Here is a 27,890-nt window from a genome sequence, read left to right on the forward strand (position 1 = left end):
TGGTGCTGACAAATTTTCCCAAAAGTGCCAGTGTTGCTCCCAGGAACTCTTTTTTCGATGGCTATAAACATGAATAACAATGGAATAATTCATATTTTATGTTTTGTTCCTCAGGTTATATATTGACATACTTTTTTCTCATGTTGATCCAAATTTTGAATTATACATGGCACTCAAATGGTTAAAGAGCAAGAAATAACACCTTCTACCCCCCCCTCCCGTTAATAAATAGAATAACCTTTACTCTCATGTTAGTGTGGCACACATTAGCAGGGATTTAATTGGAAGCTACATTAAAATTACAGGTAGGATAACATAGCAATGGAGAACATTTGTGTGGAGGAAACCACACTCTGTTCTTCTCTCAGCCAAGAAGTGTAATGCTGTTGTTTCATTCAGAATGGCACTTACTGAAACCATCACTAACCTCATTTGTTATATGCTATGTCATCTATGTATTTGCATGTTCATCTGTGTGTGTTCTATTTCTTCAACTAGGTTGTAAGTGCTTGTAGAGAAGGACTCAGTCTTTAAAACCTCATGGTTCCCTCAGATGGCTTGTGCTCCCAGGTAGGGCTGAGAATATGTTAGATGGGTTGACTTTTGTTCTCTGTAGACCAGGAGGTGTGGGGCCTATGGCTTGGTGGTGAGTTTGCATCCCCTACTCCCTGCCTTTTCCTCTTTCCCTTTCCAGGTGCCTCTGCAACCTCTGTTTCACCTTTTCTCATTACAGCCAGTTCTGTATTAAGTTCCTGGAAAATGTAACATGGGTGGTAATACCTGAGGGCAGGGTCCAAAGGCCTATTTACATGAAGAACAGATTTGTATTTCCTCTTTTCCCATTTCTTTCCCATGAGCTGTGCTACCAGGAAGCAGGGTCTTCACTGTCCCATCTGCCTTCGTGTAAAACTCTGGCCTGATGGCTCTGAATACCTACGTGTGTCAGACTTTTTTTTCTGTGTTGGAGGTGGAAGCAGAACCAGAAATCCTGGGCAAGAGCAGGCCTGGCCCTAACTGCATTCCTCAGATGTTCTTTTCCTTTGAACCACTTTACCTGGCGTGGAGGAGCCCAGCCTTGGCTCTGGTGTTACGTTTGCAGGCATAGCAACACCTGTTTGCCAAAGGTGCGGTCTCCGGAGCAGGGCATACTTTTGCCTACACAGGGAAGCTTTGCTTGTGTAGATAACAGACAAATAAGAATGCAGGGATAAGGTTTGCCTGAGGTAGAAGACTCCATAAACTGCATTCTTTCTGCAAGACCTTAGGTGTCCCTGAGTGTGACTTGTCATTTTTCTCCTTTTCAGCAGAGATGGCAGGTGCTTTGTATTTGGTTCTGCTGTGACCAGTTGAACAAGAAACAGGAAAAGGATATGAATAGAAATTAGATTTGCCCTGGTGTTCCAGATTCAGCACACAAGTAGATGATTTTGTTGGAGGTGTGGGGGGAGAGAGAGAGAACCATCATATCCTCCAAGGAACACAGATATTAATTGCTGTAGGTAGAGAAATACCTTTAGTCTAGTTATTCTAAGTTCTTAAGTGTCAAATTTAATAGCTTCACTTTTAAGAAACATTGGCCTTTCAAAAGCATAGGCCCTTTATAACTTGTTTTGTAGTGAGTTGTGTTCGTGCTATCTCTGAGGTGTTAACTACTTTTATGTCTATAAAATATGATTTCGAATATCTTTTTCCAAGTGCATAATGGGAATTGGGGTTTATGAGTACTTCCCAGGTGGAGTATTGGTCTTGCCATTCAGAGTTGTCCTAATCCATAAATGCAAAGGGGTGGCCTCTGGTTCCCAGCCTGAGGTCAGTAATTTCACTTGAAACCTACTGCATCCTCCAGCTGGTAGCCTCCTAGGTGAAGAAATGGCCAAATATGGGGTAGAATTTGTTTTTTAAATATCCTCTATGAGGAGTTTAAACTACTAATCATAGCTGTTAGAATAGTGCTAAGATCTGGAAATGGCAGTGGAGAGCGGCTGAGAATTTGGCAAAACATTTTATTTGTGAACCTCGTTGTTTTTTGTCCCTTTCTGTCCCCACCACTTCTTTCCCAGCTCTTGGTTGGTTTTTCAAGTCCTTGAATGGGAACAAATCCCATCACATTTTAGCATTTTGGCCATCCTCTCCCAGACATCTTCAATCTTGCTAATGTTTAGATGTTCCGGAAATGAATACCCCATAGTTTACCCCATCAAGCTTGCTGTAATGCAAGGAAAGCATTTATCTTTTTTTCTTTAACCTCCCAGATTACATTAAGCCCTTTGTAACAAACAGAGGCTTAATCTCACCCCCTTAGTGTTCCCTTTCACATGTTACATGGTAAATCATACAGAATCTTGGTGTACAGATCCACCAAGTATGAGAAAAGGACTCAAACTAAACCAAACAAGACCGAACAAAACCCAGTCACAATAAGAGAACCCCCAAAGCAGCAACTTCTATGTGAACTAGCAGAGAATATGCCTGATCCTGACCCAATCTAAGTATTGTAGAGGTTCGTGTGGAGGCTTGGTGGGTTTTAGGTTTATCTTGATACCATTTATCAAGTCGTATGGTTTTTCTGAAGAGCTTAGAAACCATAAAGTAAGCTGATACTTCACTCTGAATGCATAGGAGAAATAGCACTGTACTTCACTGGTCTGGGGTTCAGGTGTGTTTCTGCCACTCACTAACTGCGCGACCCTGGATAAGGCACTCTATCACTGAAACTCAGTTGCCATGTGTCTTGTCTGCAAAGTGGACACAATACCTGCCTCATAGGGTTAGTCACTTGAGAAAATGTATGTGAGAGCATTTTGTAAGCTACGAAGTGCTGAAATAATGTAACATTGTTATTAGTGCCTTCAGTTTATGTGGAGATGGGTCATAATTGGGACTACAACAGTAATCTCCAAGATGGGGAACCCAAATCACTGACAAATACATTTAGAACCAGAAGGAATTTTTTCGCAGATTCCAGTCTGTTTGATTTATAGGTGAGGATTGCTGGGCCTAGGGGTAGTCAGACACGCATGCAATTACCTAGCTTTTTGGTGGCACTCAAGAGTTGGAGCATTCTTGAGTACCTGGCTCTGGACTTGGGTCTTTCTACCATGCCACAGCACTTCTAATTTGTGCTGTCCACACATAATCACACATGGATGGCGGATGCATGTTATTCAGTCCTCCGTTGCTATGATCCCATTGCTGACTTTGCCAGTCAGTTGTAGCTGTCTTTTATTATACCTTGGAATCCTGATGCAACTTGAAGGTGGGCACAGTCACTTATCAGAGTTGGCCACATGTTGATACCCCTGGCGCAGGTGAGGGACAGTAGCTTTTTAGCTTAGAAAAGATTGAGAGGATAGGCCGAAATTGCAGCGTCTGTTTCTATAGACAACTTGGTTGACTGTTGAACATCTGAATACTATCTCACTCCCCTTAATGTTCCCATTCACGTACTACATGTTTCTGCCAAAGGTGTCTTCAGGATTCTTTTTTAGATCACTATAAATAAAACTGTAGGTAGGACCCCTGGCCTCTTGCTTTATTAAGTTAGAACTGGGCAAGCATCTTTAAATTCCTTCTTTCCTCCTCACAGTTTCCGTCTTTTCCTCCTGCCTCTGAAGGAAAGTGTACTGCTAAGGATGACCGCCCCACCCATACCACTGAGCCATTTTCCCATTGGCCTTTTCCTACTTAATGCCCACTTAGGGCTGAAACCTGTGCACAGAGGACATACTCAGCTGGACCCTTCCCCAGGACCCCTTCCCCTGGTCCTGTAACTCCTATTCACTAGTCTTCTCTTCACCACCTCTACCTTCCTGTTCTCCTTCTCTTACTCCCTATAACCTCACTTCAGCTTTTATTTCCTTACTGACCTCCTGATTCACATACTAGATCACTTTTCTCTGACTTCTGGTTCCTTGTTCATTTTGCATCACGTGAAGCCATCTATCCCTTTCCTGCTTGAATATCTCTCCTCCTTTCTTGGATTTTATTCTGTGACTTCTTTGGTATCTCCACTGATGTTTCTTCTTCCTTCCAAACTCTGGCCTTCCCCAGAGCTCTGTGCTCACCCACCCTCAAGCCACCCTTGTTGCATTTAAGGTCACTACAATCACAACTTTTGCTCAGTGCGTGGGACTGTATCTTCAGCCTTGAGCTCTAGTTCCTCATCCTTGACTGCTTCTGGACATGTCACCCCATGGTGTTGCAGGTAACTCAGATTCAGCCCATCTAGGTGGAAATGTTTAGTCTTCCTCTATACTCCACAGCAGCGCTAAAAGCCCAAGAGTCTTCTTGAGCCCTTGCCTTTGAACCTGCCCTTTACAGTCTGATACCACTGTCCTGTGGACCCTTGCCTCAGTCTATTTCTTTTTGTTCCTGTTGCCACGCCCTGACTAGTCCTTTGACTTAGCCTAGACAACTGCAGGTACTACCTAAGTGACCTTGCTGCCTTCAGGCTTTTCCCTTTCTCTGCATTCTAACCTACCACTGACTGACTGATCATCTCTAGAGCCCAGACTTAGTTCCATGCTTGCCTGCTATGGCTGACAGTCCCTTATGCTCCAGACAAATGGTAGCACTCGCTGGAGCTGTTCCTGGGATGGTCCAGTCGGTGCCTTTACCTATACCGCTTTTCCCCACGGAAAGGTGGTTTTCCTCTTGTCTAAGCCTGTTGATAGCTTGCTGGCATTTTGGGGTCTGGTCAAATGCTGTCCCTCCTGGAGTTAATCCTGCCTGCCTTCCTAGGCAGAGGTATCCTCCTTGTCCTCTGAACTCTTTCCCCCATCCCAGCTCTTACTTCGTTCTTTTGCTATTGGACTGTTTGCATATTCGTCCCATCTCCTTTGGCGAGCAACTCTCCCAGTCATCTTTAAATCCCTCGAAGCACTGGGCAATGTGCCTTGCACACAGTTGGTGTCCAGTAGATAGTGAATAGACTAAAGAATAAGTGCCTCTGGCCTTCCTTGCCCGTCTCCTCACTGCTGAGTTAGATGGAGGTGATCAGATGAACCATCAGGATTGTGTCCTCTTCTGCCCTAGTGCCCTCTGCTCACCTCTGGCCCTTGTGAGGTTGCCCTTGTGAGGTTATAAACCCTTCCCCAGCCCCAAAACCTGTCTTTCCAATACTCTGCCTGGCTAACAGTTGGTTCTAAGTCTTCTCTTTAGGATTGAGTGTGGCTGTATTATTGTACTAGTCCCAGGCTCTACCCCCATCACAGTGTAACCTGGCTAATTAGAAAGCTTATTTTGCCTACTTCCCCATATCAGAGGGAGCTGAAAGGGACTCTACGAGTAGTGACTCACTCTATTCACTTAAGTGGCTTAAAGATTAAAAATAAAGGGTTGTAAACTGGAAAGCACTTTGCAGTCTCATTTTTTTGTCTATAACTGGACACTTAGAGATTTATCACTTCATCAGTATATTTAATAGTGAAGAGGGGCCTGTTAAGAAGATCATAACTGAGAAGTCTCCATTCTGCTCTTTGTAGCTTTGATGTGATGGGGGCAGGGTACAAGAAGAGGTGCATTTTGAAAACTATAACTCCTAATTTTGAATAGTATGATCATTTTTGAGGCATTGTGACAATATCTCTTCAGTGACCTTGTAGAGGTAGACATTAATTATCCCTGTCTGACAGTGGAGGTTTAGAAAGAATCCAGGGTTTCTTCTAAGGTCATAGGTGATTAAGAGGCTTGGCCAGGCCAGGACTAGAAACCCCCAGTCTTGGGAATCCTAGCAAAGTGCTTCTTCCAATATTGAGCATTTTGCTGTCTTCTTGAGTTGCACTGGTGGCTAAAGGACTTTAGAATCTGCTGTACGTGATGAGAATGTCTTTGAATCCTGGGTCTGGCTTTACAAAGCTAGGCTGACACTGGGTATGGATGAAAGGAGTGGGACTGGGAGAGTTTAGTTAGCAGATAGCTAGACTCTAGGTTTGTTTTGTCTCTAGCCCTGGACGGAATGCAGTTGCTTGATTACACGTGCCCTGCGGGACTAAAGTAAACCACGTCTTTAGTGCCGATTGGAATCCCTTAGGAATGACATTACCTTCTTCAGTAAGTATAGATAGCTGCAGGGCTCCAAATTAGTTGCCTGCCAGAAGTTAGTGAGGAAGGGGATGGGGGATAAACTAGGGTCGATTATTTTCCAAGAATATATTTTAATCACAGTTATTTTCTATGTCGAGGATTTTATTTTTGGTTGTGATTGGTGGGAGAAGCAGCTAGGAAGGAGAGTTTTAAAAACTTAAAGAATCCAAAAGTTTAGAAACCTCTTTTTACAAATCAAAGTAGGATTTGGGGTTAGTTTCTGTTCTCTTACCTCCTCATTGTAAATCAAAGTAGGACTTGAGGTTAATTTCTGTTTTCTTACCTCTTCATTGGTTCACAAACTCCTCCATGTCTGGGGTCCTTGAGGTGTTTACCTGTGTATCCTTCTCCCACAATGCCTTGTAAAACCGGTGCTCCCATAAAGCCTGCACCGAATTACTATTATAGTGCCCATGTTATCCTAGAAAACTTCTGGCTTGAGCGTCTCGTGAAGGCAGCAGAAGTCTGTTGAGAAGAGTCTTCCGTGAGCCTGAACTTACGCTCCCTTCAGTGTGGCACAGCAGTGTCCAGAGGGACTTTGTTGTACTTTTACACGGCGGCCTGCGGGGGCCGCCGCCGCGTGTTTGGCGCCCACGCAGTGAGGATCTGTGCGCACCCAGGTGCGCAGTCCGCGTTCTCTTCGCAGGCGCTTAATAGAGGAGGGCCCACCCGGGCTGGTGACCTGCGGGGCTCCTTACCCTCCTGGCCGCCTCCTTTTCAAGTGATAGTAATCTGAGACTTTTCCGTTACGTGAAGCTCCCTACAAAAGATTGTAATTTCAGCAGCTTTGTTTTAGGAAGGTACCACTGCGCTGGGCGCGGTCCTGGGCCAGGCCCCAGGGTCCCTAGCCCCAGGCGGGCGGAGGGATGGCTGGTGGGTGGGGGGCGGAGGCCAGCGGCCTCCCCCGGCCCCTCCTCTTGGTACAGCCTGCGTTTGCTCCACAATGCTGTTATGCTAATCAGGTGACATCACCACCCAGCTCACTGCGAGTGGCTCCTGATTAAATTACAAACCGGCGGCCGCCGCGGGCAGCCAGGAGGAGGTGTGTGCACTGCTTCCGCGAGCTCCCGGGTTCGGCTCGGCGACCCGACCAAGCTTAAGATTGGCCATATTTTTAAAAAAATTTTAAGTAGGACTTGCGCCTTCCTCCCTCATTCTTCCCGCTCTTCCTGGGTAATTTATTCCAAGCTTCTTAACCAAGGGCCGCAAAAGGAAGGAAAGCAACAAGGAAATAGGTGCCTGAGTGGTAATTCCTGGGCTAAGGTGAACTCTCCTGCAGTCAGCTTCCTATCTGATCACCCTGCTGGACTTTCAGACCGGAATGGGGCTTGCCTAAGGTCCAGCCCTTCTCTCAGCGGCCGGGAGCCAAGCCGTGCGGAAGCTGCTGCGTGTTGGATGGGGGTAGGAGGGGGCTGGAGCGGGATTTTCACCGTGCAGCCCGCCAGGGCGTTACTCCAGGCATAATGGAATTGCAGAGGACGTCTAGCATCTCTGGGCCGCTGTCGCCGGCGTACACGGGGCAGGTGCCTTACAACTACAACCAGCTGGAAGGGAGATTCAAGCAGCTACAAGGTGAGCCCTCCTTCCCAAAGACTGGGCCTCCCAGGGGTTCTGAGGCTGTATTTGTGCCATATGGTACGTGACCCTAATCAAGACGGCGGCCGGCTGCACGGCCTGGCCCCAAAACTTCTGGTTGGCTGCGAGCACCCCATTCAGTACTTAAAGAGGCAGTTTCTTGCTGTACCCCAGAAAAGCCACCATTTGGAATCTGCCTGGCTCTCTTGTATCCCTTTGGCTCTTTTGGTTGTCAGGTATCTGCTGCCCACTGTACATACATTTTCTGTCCTTTTAGCTCTCTTTGCATCTCAGTTATCAATGATAATAAGCCAGTATTTGATTCCCAGTTGCCTCTGTCTCCCAGCCCCCAGTCTCTTATCTCCGGGAAGCCTAAAGGTGTAAAGTGCATTGCTCTACACCCAGTCCTGTAGAACAATAGCAGAGGGGAGGAGGGAGTGGTCTTTTTGTTCCTAAGCCTGAGTAAATTACAGTTTTGATTCCGAAGCTTAATTTTAACTCTTTTGATGTATTGTGTTGGGGGAGAGCCTTCCCATCAATTTAGTGGGCTATGTAATTTATAATGAAAACCAGTTATTGTCATTTCAGTGCTATGGGTTGGATTAGTTGGATTAATTACAGGTTTCCTGGAGTCTATATTAGGCTCAAATAATTGAATGACTCCAATATTTTACCGCACATATTTTTATGAAGAGCAGTGTGTGGGGTGATGGGCCTAAAGCCTGTGGCGGACTTGGCCCCTGCGGCCTTTGGCTGTCCCTGCCCAGCCAGCAGGCCTGGCCAGCAGTGTCTCAGAACTTACACATGAAAAAGATTCATAACTGAAAACAGAACTCCTTCCCATTCAAAGCCCCTGGAATCAAGTAATAGGCCAGGAATGGCTCTAGTGCTGTGAAAAAGTAACCTTCGCGGACTGTATGTTTCTTATTTTAACTCTTTTCGGTGCTACAAATGTGGTTCCTGTGAGGAGGAGGAAGGAAGGAAGCAGCTCAGTCCTAGAATGTTTTCATTGGAAAGGAGGGGAGGATATATTTCATTCATAGGTTTATTTGTCTTGTGAAATAGTTGACAGTAATGACACTTTTCTGGAAAACAAGAGACAGAACAGGACGTGATTTTAAACATTTGCTAGGCTGTACTGCATTCCATGAGCAGTTAGCTGAGAGGAAGCTCCGTTCCCTCCAGGGAATAGTTGTGTAGGTAGAATTTGCTCTTTTGGAAAACTCAGTGGGTCAGGGCTGGTGGGGAGAAGTTGCAAGTGTTAAATAGAGGAAAGGGGGTTTGCTCAGTAGCTTCTGGGTCTATGCAAGAGCCCCCCCCCCTCCCCCCATCACACACACAGTTTCAGGTTCTGAGAATTCAGAATGCACCTTCTGGCTGGCCCAGGCTCCCCACTTCATTGTGTCACACTGCGAGAAGAAAGCACACACGGGGCTCCTCCATTAGAAAACCTATCACTGCAGTCTCAGAAGAAATGGAAAACCAAGGAGAAAAGATAAGAAAGTGTGGGAGGAGTCTACCCCAGCCCATCCGTAACAATAGGCTGTTATTCTGAAAGGTTTGAGGATGGTTGTAAAACTGCTCACTGAAAAGGGTGGAGCTTGCACACAGGAAATGGCTTAAACTGTCCCTCTCTGGACAAAGTGAAATTTAAATTAAAAATCGCCATGTGCTACTCAGGTTTTTACCTAGCAACTGTTTTTCAAGGCAATCCCTTCTAAAGGCGTGTGCTTCACCTTTCTGTGTGGTGACTTTTTGTGTGTGTGACCTTTGTCCCCTAATTTAGTTCCAGATAACTTTCTTATTTCTAAATAGTATTGTGGTTTAGGAGTTGCACAAGTTTAGTGTTGGTATTTCTATAACAGAAAACCACCCATCCATGTTGAGGAACTGAGAAAGGGTGGATTAACTTTCAAGTGTGGTGGATCCCAGGAGAATTACAAACATTTAGGATCATCCTTACTAACAAATGGAACTGATTGCATTTTAAGGATTTTAGGAGGATTTTTAATAAGACCTTTTCCCATCTCTACTTCCCACCCCTAGTTTGGTATTTTGTTTAGTATTCATAGTTCCAGTCATCAACATCTTTGATAGCATATAGAGTCTGTCTGCTGATTTAATTTTGTATATGCCTACAAAGCTGCTTTTTTTTTTTTTTTTTAACTCTTCTAGGAATAATCTGTCCTAGCACTTGAAACCCAACGTTGGCTAGCTGCTTCTCTGAATCTGTATTAATTTTTTAAAATGCCTCTTACATGAGCTTATTTTATTTAGCATCTGTGTCTGAGAGTGCTGTGATTTCGTGGGAAATATTTCTGTATTTTTGCTGGCTTCAAATATTTTCACACTGGATCTTAAAATGTTCAGACGGGGCCATAGGATGAGATTTGTTCTAGCTAGGGAAAAGATGATATTAAAAGGAGTCTAGTCTATTTAGATAAAATAATTTCTAGAGATCTATGGGTAAGTAAAAATGATTAAGAGCAAAACCTCAGTGATTTAAAGGACTGAGATGTAGAATGGTGTCCGTCACACAAGTAATGCTTCTGGCATAAGAGAAGAGAGAGAACCTTCTACCTCTGATGGCTTCTAACCCTAACCACAAGCACCCAACACTTAATGCACACTTCACAGACACACCCAATGTTATCGCTCATTCTCTCTTTCAGTCAAAATTTTCACCTGCAAAATTACCACCTTCCTCTCTGTTCATGTATCTTATAAAATTGGATTAGTTGTTTTGTTTTTCTTTTTTAAATGAGAGACGAATACTGAGACACAACAAAACCCAACCTCATGTATTTAGAAAAATGTAGTCACAGAGAGTTCATAATATCTTTTCTCCATTTTCATATCAGCCAGTTTAACTCCTTAGAGGAAAATATTCCTGCTTTTCTTCTACTCAGAAACTAGAACTTGTGCTGATTGTGTAAATTAAATTCCACACCCGGACCCTTCCCCAAACAGTCCCACCTCTACTTTCTATTTCAACTCTTACATTCCTGATGAAATCTTCCAGGTAGGCAGGCTTGAAGGATAGGTTTATTGATTTTTAGAGAGAGAGAGAGAGAAAAGATGGGAAGAGAGATAGAGAAACATCATTGTGAGAGTGAAACATTGATCAGTTGCCTCCTGTACATGTCTGCAATGTAGGTATGTGCACTGATTGGGTATCAAACCTGAAACCTTTTGGTGTACAGGGGGATACTTCAACCAACTGAGCCACTCGTCCAAGGCCGTGCATGGTATCTTTTTCTTTATTTTTTATCTTTTTAAAGATTTTATTTATTTTTAGGAAGAGGGGAAGGGAGGGAGAGAGTGAGAGAAACAACAATGTGAGAGAAACAGTCTGTTGCCTCTCGCGCACCTCTAACCAGGACCCGGTCCACAACCCAGGCATGTGTCCTGACCAGGAATCGAACCAGCGATCTTAGGGTTTGCAGGCCGGCACTCAATCTACTGAGCCACAGCAGCCAGGGCTGTACATGGTACCCTAATCTAGTCCTCATAACATACCTATGGGGTTTTAAAGATGAGAAGATAGAAAGAATCTTCAAATAACTTGTCCAGGGTCGTAGGCATTGATGGTCTCAAACTACACATTGTTTTCTGTAACTTTCTCCTCATACTTCTTTCTTTTAGATTTCATTTATTTTTAGAGAGAGGGGTGCGGGAAGAAACATTGTTGTGAGGAAGAAGGAATGATTGGTTGCCTCTTGTATTCATTTGTCTGGACCCTTTGACTGGGGAATTGAACCTGCCACCTTTCACTTTGCAAGACTGTGCCCAACCAACTGAGCCACACCAGTCAGGGCCCAGACTTATAAATACTAATATTAATATTTCATTTTTCAAAAAAAAATTAAAAAGGTGACATTGTGAAATGCCCATTTCTGCCTACCTGTACCCCAGATTTCTGGCAGTAGAGTTGTAATGAAGACAGGATCTAATAGAAAAGCTTCAGAATGAAGTTTCTGTGCCTTCTTTGCAGCCTGACCCTGACATGTACCACCTGGTATTACTGGAGAAGGTGCTTTTTTCCTCTTAGCTGTCCTGACTCAATGAATTTATACCACTGTCCAGAAGGAGTTATGGAGTCCTCGGTCTTCATTGGGACATAGAGGGGTACTACAGAGTTTTAGACCATGGGGATGCACTAGTACTCTCTGGTTTATTACGTGCCATCTCAGAGTTGGCTTATAGGATTTCTTCTTTTTTGTTTGTTTGTTTTTTTGTTCTTGTTTTGTTTTAGTTTCTTAACCCTTAGGGAAATATTTGTTGGTTTTATTCCTGTAGATCATGAAGACAATGCATTCCTCAGTTTTTAAGAACTTTTCAGTTATGGTACTTAGATGTTTGTCTTGCTTAATGTCTTAAATGTAGGTTTACACCTGCTTGTCATGAAGAAAGTTTTAAGTTCTTAAATATAAAGTAATCGTCGTCGTCGTCGGCAGCCGTCCGTCTCGAGAGACGATGGTGTAGCTTCTTAAGAGTCTATCTGCACCGCTGAGAATGGCTGTGCAGTTCGACTCAGGAGTGACATGGTATCTGTCTCCTCCCGTGTTGAATCGACATCTTGTGATGACGCTGAAGCTACAGAGCCTGGGCAGGGTAATATGGAGGGTCTGCTGTTGCCCATGCAGCAGACCCCCCCTCTCTTCGCAGCTGAAGGGTCCAAGGGAAAGACGGAGTCAATACAGCTTGGCTTCAGGTGCGCCGCAGGAGTTGCCGGTGTTGACTACAACGTCAAACCGCCTTAGGGACTCCGGCTCCGGATTTTCTGTCGGGGTTTACTCCCTTAGCCTTTCCCCTGAAGAGGTATGCCGCAAGGCAGCGGAGGTTTTTTGGAGTCAGAGTTTTCCTTCTCTGATGTACCCTGACTGGAAGATCGAACCAGCGACACTTAGCTCGCAGGCCGACGCTCAATCCACTGAGCTAAACCAGCCAGGGCCCAATATATAAAGTAATAGCCTTCTAATATTCCCCATTGTGACAGTGAACAGAGTTGGTGACAAATGATATTTCTATTTCTGTTTAGGGGCGGGCAAGATTTGTAAGATTATTTTTCAGGTTTAATGAAAGCATAAAAGATTGGTTTTTTGGTTTGGTTCCCTCTAGTGCTATGGTACTGTAGTCTTCTATGCCCAGATAACCTTGTGGGATAAGGATAAAGTCGTCATTTAAAAACAAACAAACAAAAAACAACTTCTTTCACCAGTTTACCAGAATTTCAGCTCAAAATTTAGAAGTTCCTAATAGATTTGTGAATTAGAATCCTTTTTGAATGCTGTTACAATTATTATTGTATGTAGCACTTAACTTGAACATGTATCATCTTGCTAAGTTAACTAAATGAGATTATTTAAAGTATCCAGTATGGGATCTAGTACTTAGTAGGTTCTAAATAAATGCGCATTTCCTTAGCATTAATAATAGTCCTGTTGGGAAGATATTTTCTTTTTATAAGGAAACAGATCATTGGACTATGATCAACCAGTATAAAGCTTTCTCCAGAATCCAGGTTTTCTGACTCCATATTTGATGTTCCTCTTACAGGACAACAGAGTGTGAGTTAGGTAAGAACCAAGATACCCGTTACTCAGGTATCATGAATTTATTCTGATGGCCTGGAAAATTAATGAGCTCAAAACTGCTCAGATTTCTGGACATGTGGTTTTTGGTGGGCTAGGAATGCTGAAGGCAAAGGTACACCGATTTTATTAGTTTCTATTCAGTGATAGACTGGGATGACCATTAAAAGGACTCTCGGGGCCTGGTCGGTGTGGTTGGTTGGTTAGTTGGTTGGATGGAGCGTCATCCATAACCAAAAGGTTGCAAGGTCTGGGAGCGTACAGGAGGCAACCAGTCAGTTTTTCTCTCACATCTTTGCTTTTTTTTTTCTCTCTCTCCCTCCTTTACTCTCTAAAAGCAATGAAAAAAACTGTCCTCAGGTGAAGATTTTAAAGGGGGGATGGGGAGCTCTTGGAGACCAGCTAAGAAGGTGAGGGTGATAGATAACTGGGGAAAATCTACCACTTAAAAAAAAAAATTACAATTGACATAACATATTAGTTTGAGGTGTACAATCCCGTGATTAGACATTTATATAACTTAATTTACCACCCCAATCTATTACCCATCTGACACCATACATAGTTATTACATATTACTGACTATATTACTTATGCTGTGCTTAATATCCCTGTGACTATTCTCTAACAACCAATTTGTACTTCTAAATCCCTTCCTTTATTCACCCACTCTCCCAACCCCCCTACCCCCAGCAACCATCAGCCTGTTCTCTGTGTCTGTGAGCCTGTTTCTGTTCTGCTTGTGTGTTTGTTTTTTAGATTCCATATGTAAGTGAAATTATCTGGCATTTGTCTTATTTTACTTAGCATGATTTCCTCTAGGTCCATCCGTGTTGTTGCAGATTGCAAGATTTCTATTTTTTTTACGGCAGAATCATATTCCATTGTATATATGTACCACTTCTTCCTTATTCATTCATCTGTTGATGAACACTTAGGTTGTTTCCATATCTTGGCTATTGTAAATAATGCTGCCATAAACATATGAATGTGTATGTCTTTGATTTAGGGTAAGCTACCACTTTTCTTAGGGTAGTGAAATAATGGGACTCTGAATGTCCTGACTGCTGAGGAAGCTTTCTGGATGACTGTGTTCCCGATAATCTCTTCCCACATCTTGGGCCTGTGAAGGGGTCTGTTCACAGGTCCACTGCTCTTCCTCTGTTTTAGTCTTTCCATGGTTTTCAAAGGCCCCCCAGTGCAGCTGCAGGCACAGCATCCCTAAACCAGACCCCAATAAGAGCTCTCCTCCCTCCCAAAACTTTTGAGATTTGACTCTACCCAACTTTCCTATCTCTATCTGCTGTTACTGTCCTCTACAGTACTCATGCTTTCCTAAACCTGCCCTGCCTTTCCCACCTTTGAGGCAGCTCTCCTGGTTTCTTTCATAGGGAGTTATTTCATCCTTCTGAGCGTTAGTTTGGATGTCACGTCATTCCCAGTACAGTCATATCTTGGTACTCATTGGCTTCCAAAACTCATCAAGCCCTATACTCATTGCATTTTGATAAGAAAAAAAGTGTTTCAGGACTTGTCACACTTGCTAGAACTTGTCTGAGTCCTGACACCACCCTGCAAGAGAGAATGCTTCATCACTCATCGTGTTCAGTACTGAATTCCAGTACAAATTAATGACGAGTACCTAGGTACCACTGTAGTTCCAGAGGGGAGGTCAGAATCCCTGCTTGGATTCCCTTCCTTTAAGGTTTAAGCACTTGGTCATTCTGCGATATTCACAAATGGGTTTTGGTAATAGAGTATTTGCCTGTTTTCCTTACATTTCAGAAAGTCTGGGAGAATAAAGACAAAAGTCTGACATAACCTGTCTTACACATAGCAGTCACTAAGTCTTAAAGAGCAAATAAATGCAGTTAGTATTATGGGCTGCTTTATTGCAGTGGTTCTCCAAATGAGGCCCTTAGACTGGCACCATCAGCACAACCTGGGAATTTGCTAGAAATAGAAATTCTCAGGCCGTGCTTCTGATCTGCTGAAACAGAAACTGGGGTGGGGCCCAGTAATAATTTTAACTAGTCTGCCTAGTGAATCTGGTGTGTACTAAAGTGAGAATCGCTCCCTAATTGGACCTTTTGTATAATCTTTGTAATTGGTCGGGTGCGGGTTGGTGGGAGAAAGGTGGGGAGGAACAGATTGCATGTCATTGCTTCCAAATAGGAGCATATGTCTGATTTTTTACTGAAGAATGAAGTCTTGTAACAAAGTATGTTTTAGAACAAAATTGTGTAATAGTGGAAAAGGCATTTTACTAGTCAGGAATGGGCTCCATCTTGTTAAATCAGAGAAGTCCTTTAACATCTGTAGGCCTCAGCCGCCTCATTTGCAAAATGGGGTCAATTGTTTGCCCCAGTTTCCTCACTCAGTTGGTGTGAAGACCAATGTAGAAAGAGATGTAAGTTTAGAATAAAATAAAGATAATGGTATGTGTGGATTTGGAGGACAGTTTAGTAAGGCATCTAGTTTAGTCCATTTAGATTCTTGATTTTAAAAAGTCTATTGGATTTGACCTTAAAAACAGAAATCCCAACAACTTGGCATCTGGCAGTGGCTTGGTCTTAGATATCTGAAGATCTAGGCTGCATTCCTTCTCTGAATATATCAGATTTACCTTCCAGGGTTGTGTTGAACAGCAAATGCCATAATCTCTATGAAGTTTCCTTGAAAACATCCATCTACTATTAAACATATAAATTATGGTTATTGTTTCCATAATCATTTTCTTTTAAAGAAAACTTGTACATACAGGCAAACTCCTAAGAACTCCTCCAGTATTGTACATTAGTTAATGGGCTTCAGGGTTTGTTTTCCTCTCTTGGAAAATGATTGGAATCGTGACAGAACTTCAGGTTTACAATTAACCATAGTTTTGCGGCCATACATTTGTTCATGCTGGAATGACACTTGTGCAAGTAAGTATCAGAATAAGCCAAGTGGAGCTTAGCCATTTTTAGAACTGGGTACCTTTTCTCCTTTCCTGACAAGTTCATATCAACTCTTAAGCCCCAGCTATGGAGCACTGATAATGCAGGAAATAAATGGTAGGGACATTGTAAGCATTTTTCTGATTTCAGTATTCTTGGCTAGAGTAGCTTAATTATAAATTCGGCCTTTGTTAAACCATTTCATAGGTGCAGAGGGCTTGTCATTTACGTAAATGCTCAGTAGTTGGTCGCTAATCTAGGTTACTTCAGAGCAGCAATTCTAAGAAATAATATAAAACTGACTTTAAAAAGAGAGGGCTGCCCTGGCTGGTGTGGATTAGCAGATTGAGCACCAGCCTGTGAACCAGAGGGTCACCAGTTCAATTCCTAGTCAGGGCACATGCCTAGGTTGTGGGCCAGGACCCCATTTTGGGGGGAGGTGCAAGAGAGGCACACAATATGTTTCTCTCCCTTCCTCCCTTCTCCTCTCTCTAAAAATAAATAAATAATTTGTTTTTAAAGCGAGGGCTTGCATTTTTGGTTATTCTATTTGTTTTATTAACAACTACTTATTGATTACCTGCTTTTTGATGAGCAGCTGTCCTCTGATTAGGAAGTGTGTTTCAGCTCTGCTGGAGATGCCGGCTGAGCTGACCAATCAGTAGAAGCAAATGGAGAAATAAACTTGTTCCAGGTGAGGACCCAGGGTAGTGAACCAAAAGGTGAGGGACCCAGGTGGGGGAATTTGAGCAGGTTCAGGGTGGCCAGAGTCCAGAATGCAGAGCAACCAAGGGCTGGTCAGAGGTGGTTCTAGAAGGATAATTGACAGAGGCCAGAGGATACATGGTCCTCTAAATCAGGTTAAGGACTTTGGAAGTAAGGCAGTGGGAAGCTACTGAAGGATTTTAAATAGGAGACTGCCTTGTTTTGACGTTTTTTTTTTTTCTTGTTTTTTTTTTTTTTTTTAAAGAAAGGATGGTCTTGACTCCTGAGTATGATTGTTTTAGAGGCTGTTACCTTGGTGGGTTAAGAAACTTAGAACACAGGCTCCTCAAATTTTGAACTGCGAAGTATTATACTTCAAGAACTTTGTTACGCAGTGTCGTCTATAGATGATCTGGCATTTTGTTAGAAATGCAGACTCTTGGGTCCACCCCAGACCTACTGAGTCAGAACCTCATTTTAACAGGCTCCCCATGTGGATTGTATCCACATTCAGGGTTAAGAAAAAGTGATTCCTATTTGCCTCCTCTCTGCCTCTATGTGCACATAGAGGCAGAGAGGAAATAGTTCCAGATAGGTTATGACCTTTTTGAGGTTTTAAGTTTATATGTGTTATATGGAGCCTGCATTAAAAATAGGAGTTTTGTGGGTTTTTCTTTTTTAAGTAAACTGGATCATTTTAACTATAAAAATAATCTTGTCTCCAAATGTATAGTAGTTAATTAAGGAAAGTTTAGTACTGCCCTAGGAGATTACAGGGCTTTAAAGCATGGTTGGTTAATTCCTAGCTTTGTAAGTTTTTGTAGAATTTGGCTGGGGTTTTTCTACTTGCTAATCCTGCAGTTCTAGAAATTTGTGAGGTTAAAAAAAAGTTTCTTTTCATTTACCCATTTGGTATTAATGGAGAATTACAAAAGTACTCTGGGCCAGTTTTCTCTAAATTCCTTCAGAATTTTACCACAGTGAAATTCATACCTGCTTTACGACTTCAATTTTTTGTATACTTACAAACTTTTTTTTAAATAAAAAATACAGTATTCCCTCACTTATCACGGGTAGTACATTCCAGACCCCCTGCGAAGTAGGAACCTTACATTTATTCTACACTCTTAAACCTACGTAACTTTAACAACATACGTATACAGTACCATAAAATCCCGCAATATAGTGAAAAATCCATGATAAATAATTAAATATAATATTTTTTAAAACCCCGCAATACTGTGAGGCTGTGATAAGTGAACCGCGATATAGCGAGGTACTACTGTACCCTTCTCTTTCCCTAGTGAAACAGTGCTATGTTAAATGAATGTTTCTGTCCTTACAGTTGGTTAGACTATAATCCAGTTCCACATATATCAGATTTACCTAGCAGTGCCTTCAGATTTTGGTGTTAAAGGTAGATTTGAAATACATTAAACATCTGTCATTTAATGTGAGTGCTCATTTCCTGTGAATCTGCAGGTGAAGCTTTACAATGGTGGGGTATTGATTAGGTAGGGGAGAAAAAGCTCCTGCTGAAACTCGTTGGCTGGATGTTTTTGCCCCTTAGAAGAAGAAAGAAAAGGGGATGGGGATAAATGACTTCTGTTCTTGACTGGCACCACCCCAGAACCTTCCTGATGAAAGGGGCACAGGTAATGACTCAGGTGATGTTCTTTCAAAAGAAGGGTTGAAGGTCATTACTGGGCAAACAAATTTTTAACTGCCCTTTATATTATTCAGATTCTTCTTGTATATGTGTTATTTCACAACTGTACTATGACGCCTTCAAAAGAATAAAAATTTAATCGTTTATGTAATATCCTGTGATCCTGGCATATTTTAACTTCCATGGTTCTTTTCTCTGTGCATATACAATTTAACACTATTATAATCATCATGTAGATTAAGTTTTGTCTTGCCATCCCGTTTCTGTTTTACTTAACATTATAAACTTTTTGTATGTGGATATTTCTATGCCTGTGCCAAATATCACCAAATTGCTTTCCAAATTAGGGCCATTTATTTACTAATCTGAACTTGTTTACTCATCTATGGGATATGGGTAATACAAATACTATGTGGTAAGATTGTTTTAAGAATAAGTGAGATTCTCTATGGAAACTTGTTTGGCACAGTATCTGAGACCTAGTGTGCCCTCAGTAATCAGTGACAGCCATTACTAGTACGGGTCCTGGTAAAATGGCAAAGCTGGGCCCAGGAGGGGCAAATCGTTTGAACTTGAGTTGAGTGTCTCAGCCTCACGCCCACCCCTGAAACCTGTTCTGGGTGTGGTTTCCTTTAGCATGTTAGAAGAGTGTTTAGTTTGCCTGAAAATGCACCCAACTGAAACACCGTTTTTTATGTTCCCTTTTACAAAGTACATAAGGTTGATAGCAGTCACTTGGGTCTGTGACTTTTAATGTAGGTTAAGGTCACAATGGTGGTGCCTCTTCCAACTTCATAAAAAGCGTCTGAAATAGTTACTGCTGAAGCCAAAGCACTTTGTCAGAGAGAACTGTAGCCAAACTATCATTAACCACCCTCCGTAAATTGTAGAATGCAACTACTATGGTTACTTTTGAAAGGTATTTCTGAGCTTTTCTCTCTCTCTCCCAACCTTGTTTTCCAGAGGCACAGGACCTTTAAGTAGCAAATCCAGTAATGACAGCAGCATGGAGACACAGGCAGGCCTATGTCTGGTTTCACAAAGGCCTTGTGAAAGATCTGGCCTTGAAGTCCCTTTTTAATGCCGAAATGATGTAAGTGGAAAGTTAATTTGAGGATCACTGAGGCACACTTTATTCATGAAGAATGAAAGGAAAACATAGAAAGTCTGGAGGCTCTGTTCTTCTCTGGTGGCAAGGAAATTACATCGGCTCTGTCATTATTTGGGTGAATTTATCACCCCCCTCCCAAGCCCCCCCACAGAGAGTACAATATTGATGGAATTTTGGAGTGACAGCTGTCAGTTTAAGCACTGACTAGTTGCAGAAGTGGGAGTGTGTGTGTTTTGTCTGGAATCCTTATACAAACCAAAGGCATTGTTTTGGTGACATTGACATGCAAATAGTGGTTATCTCTTGGAATGTGGCCTTAGCAAAAGGCCACCTGGTTTTGTTTGTTTGTTTAAAAAATTTTAAGAATCTTCTTTAAAGGGTAAGTATAAGGAGTCTGAAAGGCAGCTTTATCCGTTTGAACTGTTAAATGCCAACGAGTTTCTGTAGATTGCTAGCTTGAATATATATAGTACCTGAGAGGCGGATGCAAGTTTAGTGCAAAGTGGGTTTCTGGTGCTTGAAAACGGTGCCCTGATTTTCTTTTGAAGTAAATGTTTATTCCTACAGAGATTTAAATGACTTGCTGTAAAAATTAACAAGTAAATCAGCCTTGCAGTGGTAGAGAGAGATTATGCATTATCTGTGAACAACTGTCAAGCAGATGCAATCCCAGCTGCATAGTCTGTGGTGGAAAGTGGGTGGGGTGACCAGGGGTGCCGAGGAGGAAAGTGCTCTGAAGACTGCGGCCAAGGTGTGGGGAGGAGGGCTGTCGAGGGCCATCGAGGCTGTTAAGACATTTTAACCAGCGTTAAGACATTTTACCTTTCATTTCAGAAACACTAGGGGTGGTGGAAAGCCCATGGGCTCTGGAGTTCACATAAGCCAGCATTCAAAATCTAGCTCTCCTAGTGACGTCGCTGAGTCCCATTTTCTTCATCTGTTAAAACTGGGAAGAATTTTAAAAATACTTGGACGAATAAATAGCCCTTGGGGTGGTTGTGAAGCTTAAGTTGGAATATTGTTTTAATTGGGTGATCAGCTAATAATCCTGGTTCGCCAGAGACTTCCCCAGTGTTAGCGCTGGACATTTCATGTCCGGGGAATCTCCCAAGTCCCAGACCTATTACTATGTACAGAGGGTAATGTCTGTGTTTGTTCATCCCTGTACTCCTTCCTAGTGCTTGGCACATAAATGTTTTATAAATGAATGAATGAATGAGTAAAATAATAAAGGCACTAATACATATGTAGTGGTTTTAAGGTGAGATCATTGCTCCTCCTCTCTCTGCCTCTGCTCCCCTGAGAAAAGAGGTGGCTTCGTCAGCCACATAGTAATGTGCTGATGAAAGAATGAATCACATGGTAATGATTTTGGCTCTATGATGTGGCTGAACTGTAACTTCAGGAATGGCTTATCTGGGTTGTCTACTTTTTTGATAAAATGGAATTTTGACAGGACCCTAGAGATCTCCCTCATATAGTCCCTGTCCTCTGCAGGGCACTTGGGAATTAACTTTGGTGGGGAGAGGAGAGAAACTAAAGTACTTGAAGCAATACAAACAGTTCCCTAGAAATTAATTAGGCATCACGTTGTCTCTTCTCTTCTTTTTATTTTTATTTTTTCTTTATCTTTTGAATGGGATAGGGCAAGAGTATTGCACTAGGAGAAAGTTTAAGGGTTATGCTAATTTAGATGTAGTCACATGGCAAAAGAGGTAAAAGTGTAACCCATGAAACTGGAATCCATTCTTCTAGGTGTGATAGCCATTCAAAGTTTTATATTGTGTGACTATAAAATGAGTGTGACTTTTCTAACTGCAAACATGCTTTCACTCACTGTGGTATAGTATGAGTAATGCTTTCCTAGGAGCCAAGCAGTTAATAGTACTCTGAGCAAATAGAAGGAGGGCTTCAGAAATTTAGATACGAGATTAATGTATCTTGGTATCTAAAGATACAAACTTGGCCTTATAAATTGAAGGAATGTCCACAACAAAAGTAATTGGCCCTGGCTGGTGTGGCTCAGTGGATTGAGCACCAGCCGGCAAACCAGAGGGTTGCTGGTTGATTCCCAGTCAAAGCACATGCCTGGGTTGTGGGCCAGGTCCCCAGGTGGGGGGCGCATGAGAGGCAACCACATATTGATGTTTCTCTCCCTCTCTTTCTCCTTCCCTTCCCCTCTCTAAAAATAAATAAATAAAACCTTAAAAAAAAAAAAAAAAAAAAAAAAAAAGGTAATTTTGGCCCAAGAACTGCTTCCCAGCCCTCAGTATCTCCCAATCCCCACCACCCTTTAAAAAATCTTTGGTTTTCCTCTGCAAATATATATGATTGCAATTTTGAGATGGGAGGTTATTTTTTACTTGAAACACAAGGAAACAATTTTTAAAAGTCATACTTATTCAGCAGTGGGCTTGACAACAGCCAAACTTGGTGAGGCGTTCTTGGCTACAGAACCACATACTGTAATCTTTATCAGGGTAGTAAATTCAGATGGCTGTTGGGGAAGGGAGAGGGCTGGAGCTGAGGGAGGGGCACCAGAGCAGGGACCTGCTGTGCTGGGGCCCTGGAGCTGCTGCCTTTGTGAGTGTTTGCCACCAGTGTTCTGGGCGGACCCAGATCCTCAGCTCAGTCATTGTTGTCAGCCAGTGATTCTGAAGTGACCTTCCACCTTCCTTACCTCACTTTCCTATGAGCTCATAGTTGTCTATGGACATAAATTATGTCATGGATCCTTGCTCCCTCTTTGTTTGATAAGGAGCAGCTCTGCTGCTCAATGTTTTTTGGAAGAAGAAAGTGAGGCACAGCTCACTGATTCAGCAGTTGATTTGTTCCCTCTCCCCTAGTGGGAATTCACAGTGCAGTTTATTTGCTAAGGTTCCAGACTGCATCAGGAACCAACAAACTAAACTGCTATTGGAGTAGGAGGCTTGATTGTTAGAATAATTATTTGTGTTACTCAACCCTGATGAGTATTCTGCCTTAAGGAGCACCTCTTTTCCAGGCTTTGGGATAGAATTCCTCTCCCTACCCTAGGAAGCTCACAAACAAGTCAAAAGACAGGAAAACATACAGTTTTTGAATGGGTGAATATAATAAGGAAAGGGGATGGTTCTTTATACACCTGCAGAATGGAGAACACCTGCCCTCCCTAACGCCTCAGAGGTTGCTATGCGAATCAGTTACAATAATTTGAATTTCCTATGAAAAATACAAATTTATAATCAAATCTTAAGAACTTTTTGTGGGGGGGGAAACAAATGGTGAGGCTGTCTTGTTCTCAGGCCCACTCATTTGGTTTGGTGTCCAATTATGAAGGAAACAGACTTTTTCAACAATAATGGCCAACATTTATTGAATGCTTACATACCCAGCTCTATGCCATTTATTCTGTGCATTACCTCATTGCATGCTCAGAAGAATGCTAGAGATGGGCACAGATGTTATCTCTGTTTACAGATGAGGAAACCAAAGCTTGGAGGATGAAGTAACTTGCTCAGTGTTGTCATATGTACAGCTAGTTGGCTGAGCCGTGCTCCACACTACCTAGCCAGAGATAGTTATCTTTCTGGGAGGATCTAGGTGTGACTGGGTGGGGAGGGAGCAGTTGGACCTTGTCTGGTAACAGCCTACGCAGTTTCTTGAGTCTGCTTTGAAGCAGCTTCCTCAGCCCTAGCTCCTCAGAAAGCATTGTCCCTCTGGGTTTAGGATTTATCATGTGGTGTCCTCCCTCCTGTGTGTGGAGGTCAGCACTTCTCCCCCAGAGTCAGAAAAGCTCGTTAGTTGCCTACGCGCTGCAGTGCTGGAGTCACTTGGCGCCTGCCCTGTGTTCAGGATGGGGCATGCTGGTGTCAGCATGTGGTAGCCCTTGGTGCTGCAAGGCCCTGATCAGTGCAGTGTGGCTTGGAATCCAGGGCATGCCCTCTGCCACCTCGTTCACGAGTCCACTGACTCCTATGATATAGAAGTTGAAACATAAGCTTTCTCCTGCACTGATCATGGCTTTAAACCAATGTTTTTGTGTGCTTTCTGGCATGAGGCAGGCATGAACCAGGTGCTTTCACATGCATGCTGTTTACCCTTTCACTAGCCCCATGAGGTAGAGGATGTCATACCTGTTCTGTGGATGGAGAAATGGTGAAATGAAGTGGCTTACCCAGCAAGTGACAAAATGAAATTTTGCAGCAAGAAGGGGCCGTTTTCAACATTTCTTTGAATTTAAAGTGTGTGCTTTTTCTATGTAGGTAGGGACAAATAGCAAGGCATGGTGTACATGCCTATCAGCACATGGGTAGACTGAATTGATTTAAATTGCATTTTAAATTTTGCTTAAAACATGTATTTAATCATATTAGGGATCCAGCCAAATTCATAGGTGTTTAAACAAAGTGTCACACTTAACCTAGCAACAAATTGAATATACAGCTTTAAAATGGAATGCTTACCTATGAGTTTTCTCATACATCACTTGCTGATAAATCTGTTGGCACTGATGAGTAAATCCTCCCATTAAAAACAACACAGCCTACTGATTTGCTTATCATTGGTAATGCAAGCAGCATAACATTGCGAGGGTGGGTAATGCGTGTGCCTGTCTTGAAGGACAGCGCTGACATCCACCCACATGTGGATACAGTGTTCGTTTGGTAAATGCAGTTAGGATATCGGTGGGATTATTGAGCCAGGGAGTATAAATTCAGGTGATATTGAGCCTTAGTGTGTCAGGATCCCTTGGAACATAGCTATAGGCAAGCACATAGGTAGACCCACTGCTAGTATTGTAAAGGCTCTGGATTTTGTTAGAGATGAAATACCTACTGTAGTCAGAGGTCTCTTGTGATGGAAAGATGGTGACTCAGTGGTGTCCAGCCTGTGTGATGGGCTAGCTTCAAGGTATTCAAGGACTCATCTGAATCTGGTATTCAAGGACTCATCTGAATCTGTCCACAAACCTCAGAACCAAGAGCTGAGGGGAAATGTGTTTACACTTTAGGGAAGCTGGGTCCCAACATGCCTCTGCTTAGGCAGTCGTGAAAACCTTGTCTTTCTTCCTTTCTCCTGGGCGAGATAGGAATTAACCTGTAGCACAAAAGAAACTTGTTTCGATGGGTGCATAGAGCAGCTTCCAGAGCCCAGTTCAGCTTAGGTTATGGCAGCAGAGTTAGAGGGAATGTGGGTGATGACGTCGGTCCCTTTCTGCTGCTGCCTTGCTCAGTTAATGACTGAAAGCTAGAACATTGATGGCAGGTGTGCCCGGGCCCAACAAAAGAGCTGCTGGCTCTAGCTGTTGCTTCAGGTTCTTTACTTTAGTGATGGAAGTGTTATCCAGAACTTGTCCTCAAAAATGAGCTTGCAAAACCTGGAAGTCAGTGGCTTATCTACTTGATGCAACGTTGCAGACTGGCTGTTGGAATAGAGTAGCCTGTGTGTGCCTCCGAAATAACCAAGAATAAGTGCTGTTGATGAAGGCAGAATGGTCAAGTTTTTAGGACACATTTATAACTCTGAGGTTACTGAAGGAGCCATCAAATCCAGCCAACAAGCACGTGAGGGTTGTGGTGAACATGTTACAATGCTAAAGCACATGAGAAACACAGGTGTGAACGAGACAGCCAGAGCCTCAGATTACACTACAAGAGAATACTAGGTAGAAAATGGCAGGTGTTTTAAGACATGCAAAAATAACATCTCTTTGTTGTGGGATGAAACTGTGAGAGAGGCTTTTTGGAGCTGACATTTGAGTTGCAACTCTGACTAGGATTAGGTACTGAGGTGGTGGGTGCTTGGGGGTGGGGATGGGATATGACCAGAGGGAATGATCTGCCCAGGATATGATGTAGATTTTTCCATCCATTTCAATTATTAATGCTTGTTATTATTAGTCAAGATGTTTGCCTCCTTTTTGTTAGCCAGTATTCAGCTCATATTGGCACAGGTACAGGGAATTAAATGCTTAGCAGCTGATGTTGGTGAAATGACCTTGCACAAGTGACTTGAACCTCATTTATCTCACTGGTTAGGAAGGGTTGTTAGGTCATCATCTGATGGAGATTTGAAGGCCCCTGCAAATAAATGCATAGAAGTAGCACCAGTAACCAGTGTTAACTTTCATTTTACCAAATGCTTCTCCAGGGTTCTGTTGAGTAGACCCACTGCTTCAAAACAATTGTAGCTTTTGTGTACTCTGGGCTCACAGAATATCTTGTCCGGGAACAGGCCACTGAGGAGAGGGAAAGCAAAAGCAAAGCTCTAGCCTCCTGCAGAGAGAAGGAAAAGTAGGTCCCAGGAGTGGTGGGTAATGGTAAGCTTCTTGATACTTGCAAGTACGGTTGTAAGTATTGATACATTGCATGTATTGATTCCTATGCTCCTCACAGCATCCGTATAAGAATTATCTCCATTTTGGAGGTCAGGAGACTGAGGTACAAAGGCTGCTTTGCCCAAGGACACTTAGCTACTAAGTGGTAGTATCTGGATGCCAACCCAGCAGTCTACTTCCCGGATTCTGGGTCCTTAACCACTTTGCTGTGCTGCTTCTCAAGAGCACTTCCCTGCATGATGATTGAGGCCCATGCTTTTGTAAAGCTGAGATTTAGCATTTCCAGGACCTGGAAACCTGGATTTGGTGAGAGCAGTTGCTGAGAAGTGAAAATTCCTGATCCTATTCCAACTGTAAAGGATTTGCTGAGACTTTCACTCTTAATTGGAGATGGTGCTGAAGGGTGGCTTGGTAAGTGCAGTGTGAAAATCAAGCCTTGCCTAAGCTGGGAGGACTGTTCCTTTGGTGCTGGATTGCTTTGGCGATGCTGACAGAATAAGAGAGGACTCCGCTGACAGGGCAGACTCTTTTTTTAAGTGCTACATCATTTCTATTCTAGCAGAAAAGGGTTTTTTGTTGTTTAGACATTTTGGTTTTGGTAGTGGTGTTTTTCAGTCCTGCTTAGTGTTTTACCAGTAAACAGAACTGTTTGTAACGGGACTTTGAGAACCTGGAATGAAGGGTAATAATAGTATGGAAGTATAATTTTGTAGTTAAAAGTATGATGGCTGGTCTTGAGACAGAGCCTACACAGAAGGTAACCTTGGAGCAGTATCAGTGGCAATGGCATTCATTACCTAGGAACATGGAGTTGGGCCAAAGCCCACGTTTTCAGTTCAGATTCTTAGATTTTGCTGATTTTTCTTGACTTTAAACATTTTCAGCTGCCGGAGTGTTTGTTGGTGTGTCTAGGCCAAGTTGCCATTTGTTCTATGATGTCCATGTGTGAATAAAGTAGATAATCCCTATTTCTGCTTCCACTGCCGCTTGCTGCCAAGCATAATAACTGAAGACTTCCAGCTGCTCTGTGCATTTTGTTGCACCTTTTGAGTTTCTCCATAGCAGATATAAAAATAGTTTTTAAGAGGGGCACCTTACTTGGTAAACCCTAAAACCACTGACTTTGTTTTGTTTATGATCCATTGTATAAAAGAAGCAAGTAATTTATGTTTATTGTTTATACCTACCTTGTTCCAGAAATGGTTTGATTTGGCCTTGGTAAGTGTCTCCTGATGATCCTTTTTTCTTTTTTTTTTAATGTGTGTGATGATTGTTCTGTTGCTGGGAGAGTCTGGAATCATAAGACTCATCATAGGATTGCTGGGTTGGTGAACACTGGCTTTGTTCTCTTCTTTGACCTCCCTCTCTAGAAGAATGTGAATATCTTTTTTAAGAAGGCCTGACATTGCTAGACTGAAGGTGCTGTGTCACTGCTGTATGTCTTATTTCCATCCCTCCAAAAATTTTTAAGGGTAATTTAGAAAAAACCCTCTCATATGACTGCATATGTTGGAAGCTCCCATTTTGATCTCTTGAGAATAAAGCTTAGGTTATGGATTTATATAGTTCAAGTGATCTCTTATCTATTCTTTGAAATGCAACATACTTAAAATGGAGAAGGAGCTATGTATGACAAGCACGAGTCAGAATGAAATGTAACAGTTTCCACCCCCACAGGTGTAAGCGTGTCACCCAACGAGAGATGCTACAGTATCATATTATGCGCTACCATTTCTTGAGATTGCCTCTGTGGAGCTAGCTAATAGCCATTGTGTGGCCATTATATGGGTAAACCATATACCGGTAATACCACAAACCAAACATTTCTAAAAATACCTAACTCCCCATCTTTCACATTTACGAGTAGGTAACTGAGCACCCAGTGAGGGTTGCT

At 42.7% G+C, this 27,890-nt stretch overlaps 1 protein-coding gene across 3 annotated transcripts in view; it reads left to right on the forward strand.

Moving 5' to 3' along the window:
• The window catches only part of SPTBN1 (spectrin beta, non-erythrocytic 1), a 184,173-nt gene that overhangs the window by 73,898 nt on the left and 82,385 nt on the right, over positions 1-27,890 (forward strand). Inside the window, exon 1 of one of the 3 annotated variants that reach the window (XM_090281295.1) lies at positions 7,162-7,656. The exons of the other annotated variants lie outside the window; for them this stretch is intronic. Coding sequence (XP_090137421.1) covers positions 7,548-7,656 — 109 coding nt within the window. The 5' untranslated portion in view covers positions 7,162-7,547. Of the gene's footprint in view, positions 1-7,161; positions 7,657-27,890 lie in introns of those variants that run through there. 3 annotated transcript variants of the gene reach the window in all.

The sequence above is a fragment of the Furipterus horrens genome, unplaced genomic scaffold, assembly GCF_987537825.1.
Source record: "Furipterus horrens unplaced genomic scaffold, mFurHor1.1.pri manual_scaffold_6, whole genome shotgun sequence".
NCBI lineage: Eukaryota > Metazoa > Chordata > Mammalia > Chiroptera > Furipteridae > Furipterus > Furipterus horrens.